The sequence below is a fragment of the Argentina silus genome (assembly GCF_951799395.1).
Source record: "Argentina silus genome assembly, chromosome: 12".
Classification (NCBI taxonomy): domain Eukaryota; kingdom Metazoa; phylum Chordata; class Actinopteri; order Argentiniformes; family Argentinidae; genus Argentina; species Argentina silus.
This window is the reverse complement of record NC_139666.1, coordinates 8,183,540-8,193,539: the sequence shown is the minus strand read 5'-3', so window position 1 is coordinate 8,193,539 and position 10,000 is coordinate 8,183,540. Positions and strand designations below refer to the sequence as shown.

The 10,000-nt window shown below is 48.3% G+C and overlaps 1 protein-coding gene across 1 annotated transcript in view; it reads left to right on the top strand.

The window, feature by feature from the left end:
- The window catches only part of tmem163a (transmembrane protein 163a), a gene marked incomplete at both ends in the record, with an annotated part of 41,296 nt that overhangs the window by 24,359 nt on the left and 6,937 nt on the right, over positions 1–10,000 (top strand). Inside the window, 2 exons of the mRNA XM_083681508.1 lie at positions 8,186–8,229; positions 9,102–9,193. Coding sequence (XP_083537634.1) covers positions 8,186–8,229; positions 9,102–9,193 — 136 coding nt within the window. The remainder of the gene's footprint in view (positions 1–8,185; positions 8,230–9,101; positions 9,194–10,000) is intronic.

Sequence of the window (10,000 nt, the reverse complement as noted above, 5' to 3'; positions counted from 1 at the left end):
ACATGGGAACCTCAGTTAATGTTTGGATGCTTGACCTCAATAAAGTTTTTGACTTTGTCAAGGATGTCTTTCATGGCTTTGATGGCGATGGTAAAAAAAAAAAAATCCTATAAATTATTTCCACCTCCCATCATATTTGTCCTAAATTCTGCCAATTAAATCTCCCTTGTGTGAGCATCTCACTCTGTGCCTCCCTCGGCTCAATGTAAATCAGCTTCAGTTGGATCTGTAGATCTAACTCGGTCCTTCTCTGGCAGAGCTTCTGTAATGCAAATATGCTTTTCAAAGGGATATAGAAGGTGCAATTTGCCAGCTTACTCCCTGGATTTGCAGTGAGAGAAAACAAATCTTATTCCCTGCCAGAAAGTCGCTAATGCTGTAAGCTGTATGCAGTTACAGTACTGTAGACATGACATCCTCTGAGGAATTAATTAGGAGTGAAATCAATGGTGAATTTATGTTTTATTGAAATGAGCCTGGTGTTACAAACCTGACTGAGCTTTTGCAGTTGGTTGGTGAACAAAACAGCCAGAGGCCTTGAAAGGTGAAGCTTTTTAGCGCTACAGTACTGGTGTTTTGGGAGAGAAAGTGTTTGAGCATGCTTCAGCACACAGCACGAGGAAAATGCTCTCACAAAACCCCCCACAAAAGTTGGAAAAGTAAAGGAATAGTCGCTTGACTGACATTCGGGCCTCCTCTCTTCTCCACCGCACAGCATGAACATAATATTAGAATAATGCCTTCAGCTGCGCAAAATGTACTGACATACAGGCCACCTCTTCTCTCTCAATTTGTCTACCTCGTCCGTGTTCCCTTGACTCTATCTGGCTGTGCCTTGCTGTATTCCAGTCGCGCCCCCCCCTCCCCCTCCCCCCCTCCCCACACACACACACACACACACACACACACACACACACACACACACACACACACACACACACACACACTCAACACTCCCCCTTCACAACAGAACATCTCCAGTGTCAGTCGAATCCCAGGGGGCACCTCCCTTACTGCGCACATCGACCGCCTTCCCTGGAATCGATGTGGGAGTGGGAGAGGGAGAGGGAGAGGGAGAGGGAGAGTGGAGAGGGGGAGGGAGAGGGAGAGGGAGAGGGAGAGGGAGAGGGGGAGGGAGAGGGAGAGGGGAGGGAGAGGGAGAGTGGAGAGAGAGAGGGAGAGTGGAGAGGGAGAGGGGAGAGGGAGAGGGGAGAGGGAGAGAGGAGGAGGGAGAGGGGAGAGGGAGAGGGGAGAGGGGGAGGGGGAGGGAGAGTGGAAAGGGGAGAGTGTAGAGGGAGCGGGGAGAGGGAGAGGGGAGAGGGAGAGGGAGAATGCTGAGAATGAGGGAGAGGGGGAGGGAGAGAGGAGAGAGGAGAGTTAGAGGGTGCCTTGGAGGCTCTGAGCTGCAGGGGAGGGAGGAGAGAAGAAAGACAAGAGGGAGGTTTGGGAAGAGGGAGGGAGGTGCCTCCACCCCTGCAGGGGGCCTCTGAGCTCCTAGCCTCAGCAGCCCAGTGCTGGAGGTCCTGAATTATTAAACACAACATATTGCAGCTGAGCAGCGGGGGAAAAGCCATGTCGGATGTGTCTACTTTTAAACTGGGCTACTGAGGAGGCCCTCTGACGGGGGTCGACGGAGGTGGTGTGTGTGGGGGGGGGGGTCGATTTGGGAGGAAGGGGTGAGACTGAGTGGTCGTCAGAGGGAGGTTAAAGCAGCGCAGAGGCCAGATAAGTACGGTTAATTAAGGAGGAAAGATCCGGAAGGGGCTTTGTTTTAACCAGCAGCTGCAGCAGGGATACTTTATCTCTCCAGGAGACAATTAACGGCCATAGAGGGAGGAAATAGAACGACCACAGTCCCCCTCCCAACCACACCACACCACCACACTTACAGGACATACAGTGGTGCATAGCTGCACATAGGCACGTACGTACGCCTGCTCTTAGTCTACGTACTGTACATGCACAAACAGACACACCAACACACACACACACACACACACATACACACACACACAGACACACACACACACACATACACTGTTTCTGTGCAGGTCTGTTTCTGTTTCTGAGCAGGATGATGGTTCTGTTTTGTTTTTAGCTCAAAGGACTGGTTTCATGCTGAGTTTTCTTGAAAGATGAAAGGAATTCCCTCTGGTGAGGTTTGATGCTCTGAGTGACATGATAGCCAGAGTGTCCTGAAAGTGTTGTCACATTTCTTGTCCAAAATAAAACATGAGCAGCCCAGAGAACATGGCTGACAACAATGGTATCAATCACATGTTCCCATGCATTACAATGAGCCCGTCCTCCGATTTCTACCTCTGCCAGCCTCCCATGAGGGCCATACGATATAGGATACCATTAGTGAGGTACAACACAGTAATTATCCTCACAGTATCATCATAACTTCACCTATTAGTCATGGAACATTCATGCATAAATTAACTGCAAAGTAGATTAATTCATGGAAGTAAATGAGTCCTCCTTATTTTCCATGAAATATCATTGGCTTGGAGTCTTTTGCCTCCCTTTTCCCTTTCGTACAGTTTTGTATATTCATCGATAGCTATTGAAATGCACGTCACATAACCACTGCTGCATGCTGAAGCCCTGCCTCTCTCTCTCTCTCTCTCTCTGCCCTCATTCTTCTCTCCAGTCAGAGTGGGCTGTGTCTACATCTGCATCATCACAGGGTTCTGTGGGATCCATCTATCCATCAATCCATCTCCTGTATCACTCCATTTGAGACAGGGAGAGAGGGGGTAGAGTGAGTGAGTGAGAGAGAGAGAGAGAGAGAGAGAGAGAGGGGGGGTGGAGAGAGAGAGAAGGAGAGAGAAGGGGGTGTAGAGAGAGAGAGACAGAAAGAGAAAAAAAGAGAGAGAAAGAGAGAGAGGGGGAGAGAGGAGAGAGAAAGGCTGTTTGGGGGTGCGGATGAGCTTCTCGATTTGATTGGTCTCTGCCAGGATCATCGACTGACTGACATTACAGGAGGGCTCAGGAGATCATCCTCCTCTATCCTTCTCTCTCCCTCTTATTAACCCCCCCCCCCCCCACACACACACCCCCGCCCAGTTATTACATTTCACACCCTAGACTTCCCCACCCCCTGGGAAGAGAGCACGTTTTTCCATTTTCTGTTAGCCGCAAATGATAGAAATTTCTCATAGCAGGGGCGTGATGGGGTTTGAATGAAGAGCTGTGTAAGGGCTGGAATACTCAGGCAAAGGACTCAAATGCACGACTCGGAAACAAAAACCTGAATCAAAAAGAATGGAAAAAAAAGTGCGGTACACAGGTAGTCAATCAGTAGATTGGCAGATTAAGCAAGGAGAAGGCAAAGTCAGAAAAACTATCGTAGATCAAAAACCAGGAAAACTCAACACGAGGAAAATCGCTGGAACGTATGACACAAAGATACAAAGACGAACTGGCACAGAGAAAGGGGAACACACAGACTAAATACACAGGAAGGGATGATGAGGGACAGGTGAAACCAATCAGGGCGGGGTCGACCATCACACAGGCGGGAAACACACAAGCGCAGGTAACGAAGTACCTGAAACGAGAGACGAAGCGAGGAACGGGACAGGAAACGATGAATGAATGACAAAAAACAAAGAACAACAAAAAAATAAGGAGCAGGGCGAGACGTCACAAGCTGGTTCGAGGTGACAGTCCCTGCCAGTGGCGGCGATGATGATGATGATGATGATGATGATGAGGCTTATCCCTCCCTGGGTGTCTGAGACCAGCTTGACAGATATTTGTTGTGTTGGGTTTTTCGGATTGGATTAGTACCGATCCCCACCTGGGATCCAGAGAGACCCTGAGGTTTATGGTTTATAAAGGATATTGTGAGCACCAGAAGTACACCTACGCAAGCAGAGAGCTGGTGGTCTTGTATGGCTCAGCTGGTGAAGCGTGGAGCTGCATACAGTATGTTGAGGTCATGGGTTCAATGCCCGCTGGGACCACGGTATACATATATATGAAAAATTAATGCACTTACTGTACTGAAAGTCACTTTGGATAAAGTGTGTGCTAAATGTCATATAATGTATGCAGCAGGGGAGGTTGTTGGATCCCATCCCTCATTCCGTTCCATGCATTACAATGAGCCCGTCCTCCGATTCCTACCTCCACCAGCCTCCTCCTGGTATACACGTACACCTACAGCAGGAGCTATATGCAATATGGCAGCAATATGGCTGTTCTTCCACCAAGCTGTTCCCTCTCAGCTGTTCCCTCCTTTCCCTACGTGTATGGCTCTTCAGCGAGCAGCAGGACTGATGTTAGATCAGTTGCTAACAGTAGTCCCGTTCCTTAGCTCAACACGGCCACTCCTGCCAGCAAAAAACGACTCTTGGCAGCCACCCAGTCCTTGCGTAACACCGATAATTAGGACTTACCGCTGCACCATAAAACCCTGCCAAGCTCATTAGCATCGCTCGCCCAGATCTGGCCAGGTGTTTAAGGCACATTCCCAAATCCACATCTTGAGCAATGGTGATCATTGTGGTACTAAGATGACACTAAAATGTCTGGGAAAAGGGAAATTGTTTTTGAGTGTGCTCTGTGGATACCAGCAGATTAGGATATGTACAGTGTGCATGCTGATGTTTATATACAGTACCAGTCAAAAGTTTGGACACACCTTCTCATTCAATGGTTTTTCTTTATTTTGATTATTTTCTACATTGTAGATTCATATTGAAGACATCAAAACTATGAAGGAACACATATGGAATGATGTAGTAAACAAAAAAGTGTTCAACAAACCAGAATATGGTTTATATTTTAGATTCTTCAAATTAGCCCCGTTTTGCTTTGATGACAGCTTTGCACACTCTTGGCAAGGACTGGTACTGTAGGTATGAAAATGTGACATGGTGTGGAAGTGTAACCACGCTGAGATGGTAAACTCACTCCTCAAGTTGAACTACCCCCACCCGTGTCATCGCATTGGTAGCTTTTTGGTGGCGTTGCCGGTTTGAGACTTGTGTGAGCTGGGAGTGCGAGCTCGGGAGCAGTACTGTCCCAGAAGGATGGGTCTCATTCCATGTTAGAAACGACACATTAATATTAACATGGTGAGAGAGGAAAACCAGAGAAAGATGGGTGTGATTAAGACAGGGGAGGGTTGGTGCAGAGGAGAGGGAAGAAAGGGTATATACACACACACACACACACACACACACGGGCATGCGAGCACACACACACACACACACACACACACACACACACACACACACACGCACACGGGCATGCGAGCACACACACACACACACACACAGGCATGCGAGCACACACACACAAACACACGGGCATGCGAACACACACACACACACACAAACACAAAACACACACACTACACTTTCCAACAACAAAGCACAACATAACACACGCATGGAGCTTTGACAGATTAGACGTTCTCTATTCATTCTCTCTCCTCAGAAGATGATCTGTGTGTGTAGGAGTTCATCAGAGGGGATGTGTCGATCGGGCAGTTATCAAGCCAACAGCGGAAGTGTCTTCATCTGTAACAAGCACCACTCATCTATCACAGCCAGCCAACTCAGCTAGAGCTTGTCAAGCATGCTTGCCTCCCTGATAAATATCTGTTATCAGCCGAGCGCTGAGTGCTGCCCCATACGTCTCCTGTCATTTATCACAAACTGATCCTCCACCAGCCCAGCCCAGCCCAGCCTAGCATCTGCCTTGACAGAGAAAATGTGTTTATTTTCATGACACGCCGACTGGCTTTCGGAGCAGATAAAGTAGAGCTGGATAAACCATCGCTAGCCATTTTTAAGGACAGGGAAACAAGAGGTCTCTGGAATGCTTTCATGTCTCGCTTCTCCGCGGGCTCTACACCGCCACACCCTCATCCCACCCGGCAAACACCGAGACGTTTCTTCGACTCCTGAATGGTTGAAAAGGCTTAAGGAGCCTCGTTGGCTTTGTATCTTATTGCTCCTCGCCCACCGCCTCGACCTCTCTCGACCTCTCTCAACCTCGCCACTCATAGCTGTGGAATGTAGAGTCACACGTAGAGGCTTAGTGACCATGACCCACTTATCCAGGCAGGAAGCCTCTCTCTGCACCACTGATGATGCCTCCCACACACACACGTACGCACGCACACACACACACACACACGCACGCACGCACGCACGCACACATGCACACACACACACACTCACTCCTGCCCCCGCCCCCTTGTTACCTCTGACACAGGTTCCTACTGCAGGGGATGAATGATCATTATGATTCTCATAATGTGCCGAAGGAAAGACACAGCACAGCACAGTGTGGTTTACTGCAGTGATGGTAGAGAATTCTGCAGTCACAATTAATAATAATATAAAGAATAATATCGCTGCTGGTCTTGGGCTCGTTTTAGGGTCTGTAGAGTGCCTTCAGACATGTGGAAGCAATCTTCAGTGGTGTAGTTTCAGGGCGAGTGCGGACGCTCAGATCGCAGACTGCTTTAATGCCAAGGCTAGTGTGGCTGCGAGCACTGCAGACCTCCTGGTCTGGGAGAGGAGGGGAGGGGAGAGAGGTGGAGGGCGGAGAGGAGAGGAGAGGGGAGGGGAGAGGAGGGGAGGGGCGGAGAGGAGAGGAGATGAGACTGGAGGAGAGGAGAGAAGAGATTGGAGGAGGAGGAGAGAAGAGATGAGAAGGAGAGGAGAGTGTGGAGCCTTGGCAAGCGGTGTTGGCAGGCTTCCTGGTTCCTCCAGACGGGCTGGGAACCTACTAAGGGATCCCTGTGGAGTACTGGATGCTGACAGCCAGCAGATCTGCTCCTTGTTCAATGTTCCCCCTGCACTGCTACACTAGCACACCAGCTGTCACCAGGCCCCACTGTGTCTGTGTGTGTGTTTGTGTTTGTGTCTGTGTGTGTGTGTCTGTGTGCGTGTCTGTGCATGTCTGTGTGTGCGCGTGTGTGTGTGTCTGTGTGTGTGCGTGGGCGAGTGTGTCTCTGTGTCCACTGCTCCTTCTCGTTTGGCTGCTGGACTCACTCCTCCAGAAGTCAATTTGTTTGTACTGACCTGGCACAGGTCCTCTGATAGAGGAGAAGAGTTGAAGAGGAGGGGAGGGGAGGGGAGGGGAGGGGAGGGAGGGGAGGGGCGAGGAGATGAGGTGAGTGGAGGGGAGATGAGGTGAGGTGAGAGGAGGGGAAAGGAGAGGAGAAGAGGGGAGAGGAGAGGAGAGGAGGTGGAGGATTTATGATGAGGGGATAAGAGGTAGCAGTTGTAACGTGATGCCACTGCAAGAGAGTACCAGCATCATGCATCATACAGCAGCTTAGCCGTCACAGTGCACAGACCCTTTTTAAACCTTTTAAGTCCACAACCAGAAAGGACGCAACACCTCCCTGGCATCCATCGAGAGCCAGATAGCTGTATCAAAGACAGATAGAGACTGGGATAAAAGCCCAAAGCTCGAAGGTATAAGACAAACAAACTCCTGCTCGCCCTCAGATCGCCTGTCTCCATGGTGATGCACATCATGGCTTGGCGTCCCGGGGGACTGTGGCCTGAAAACGCAGAGAAAGAAAGAACTTAAAAGCACAAGGACAAAAGCACATGGGCACACTGGAGAGTGGATGGATACTGGAGACTTATGGGCCAGTATCAGACAGAAACTAACAGAGAAAGACTAACTAATGGGGGCCCCAGGAGACTCAATTAAATATCAACAATAACCATGATGCTTTGATGGATCTGTTACCTATTAAATGCTGAACATAACAGTGTTAGTGGTAGGCACAAAATATTCTCTTCGACATTTTCAAAAACCTACTCTAGCGAGTCCTGGATCTTCTCACCTGCTATAGTTTTTGCTCGGAAATAGTTTTTTATTCGAAAATAGAATAATTCACCTCCAATTCAGGCTCCAATTCAGGCTGCTCTTTTAGGTGTGTTGTGATGAAATATGTATAAACAGAACGGATTAGCAATGTTTTTATCTCCTAGCCAGCGAGGGAGAGAAACTGAAACTGTGTTATAAACGAATAATAAGCCGGTAATAACAGAGCGAATGTCAATATTATTTACATGAATGTTATTGTAATCATGGCTTACGGTACTACAACTCTTCATCATGTATTCCTCAGACATTTACTGTATTTGTTTTCTCTCTCTCTCTCTCTCTCTCTCTCTCTCTCTCTTTCTCTCCCTAGCCGTTTCATTCATGAGGCACAGCGCATCAGCCTTCGGATTTGCTGTGAGTTCCCCTTCCATTTACATGTATTAATTAGTCATAAGTCATCTTGTTCATTTATTAACGGCGGTGGGATGAAGCAGACGGGGATTGCTGCCATTGTTTCCTTGGTAACAGGGAAGCATGAAAGCACATTGAGCAGGGTGTGATGAATATGTCCTCACATACAGAGCCTACAATGAGAGGCTCTAGTACTAATGCAATTCAAGTGCTATCCAGTGGAGGCTTGTGGAGGCAGAAATCAAAGGACGGGCTCATTGTAATGCATGGAATAGAATGAGGAATGGCGTCAAACGCACATGGTTTCTATCTCCACCAGCCTCCACTGGTGTTATCCTACTAGTATAATCCAGGGTATTAGCATAATGCAATTAAATTGCTATTATACTGGGCGGTTGAGAGGGTCAACTAATTAAGTGTGATGTAATGAGCAAATGATGGTCTGTTTAGGCAATTGGCTTGCTCTCCATGCTTTTCCATCGCAAGACATTTTCAGTGATAGCTGTTAGCTGGCTGCCTGAAACAACTGTGGGCCTCTCACGTTAATTAGCGGTGTTTGTCTTGCGTTGTCTACAGACAGGAGTTTATCTCAGACCCCAGTGTTTTTGTAGTGGTTGTAGCAGTAAACACTGCTAATGGTACCACAGAGGACATATTAGTTGGTAGAGCTCACGGAGAAGATTCCTCGGAAATTGTAGAGCCAGCCAAGAGTTTCTAGAGAATAAGAGAGGGAGACTCCGAACTAGATAGAGTAGTAGCTGTGAATGCAGGCAGGATTGTTAGAAGCCAGTCATGTTTACTTGGGTGTATTCAGGTATGTTCTGCATACAATGCATGGACGGTCGGTACCTAATGACAGATTCTCTGCCTTCCAGTTCGACGCCACGTTGGACGTGCTATCTTCTATCATCGTGCTGTGGCGCTATAGCAACGCAGCTGCGGTGCACTCCGCCCATCGGGAGTACATGTGAGTAGACTGGTCCTCAACAACGACGTCCATAACGTACAGAAGACATGACGTGCGCTAGTACATTTACATTTACATTTATGGCATTTAGCAGACGCCTTTATCCAAAGCGACTTACAACAATACATTTGTTTAAGTAAGTGAATCATCTATCCAACAGTCATCATAAAACAAAGTAATCAATGCTCACACCAGGGGCCATTGGCAGTTGTAATGCCAGTAGGCTATTTTAAATTTTTTATTTTTTTTAATTTATTTTATTAGCAGGAGAGAACTTGTACAGGGGGGTAGCGGGGGTGAAGAGATCTCTGGGGTTGGGGTTAGGGTTAGTATAGGGGGATAGTGAGGGTGAAGAGGTCTTGGGGTTGGGGTTAGGGTTAGTATAGGGGGGGGGGGGGGTAGTGAGGGTGAAGCGGTCTTTAGGAGGGACTGTTAAGATGTAGCCTGAAGAGATGGGTTTTCAATCTACGGCGGAAGATCGGAAGTACAGTAGTACATGCTTTAGACCACCGATACGAATGTCTCTCGTGTTTTGCCGCACCTTGGATGTACAGTATCCATCATCACAGTGTAGCGGGCTTGGCCTGAGTGGAGGAGGGGTGGACGGGAGTCATTCTCATCCCTCTCTCTCGCGGAAGTGTCGGGAGGAGAGATAAATGGATGAATAATGGGGTTTGGGGAGGAAGCAAATGGCATTTTTTTTCTGGTGCTGCGAAGCTGGAAACGGTAGGCAGGAACAGACCAACCGACGTCTTTCAATTTAATGGGAATAAATCTGTGATGCCTCTTTCTGCCTGCTTACAGCTG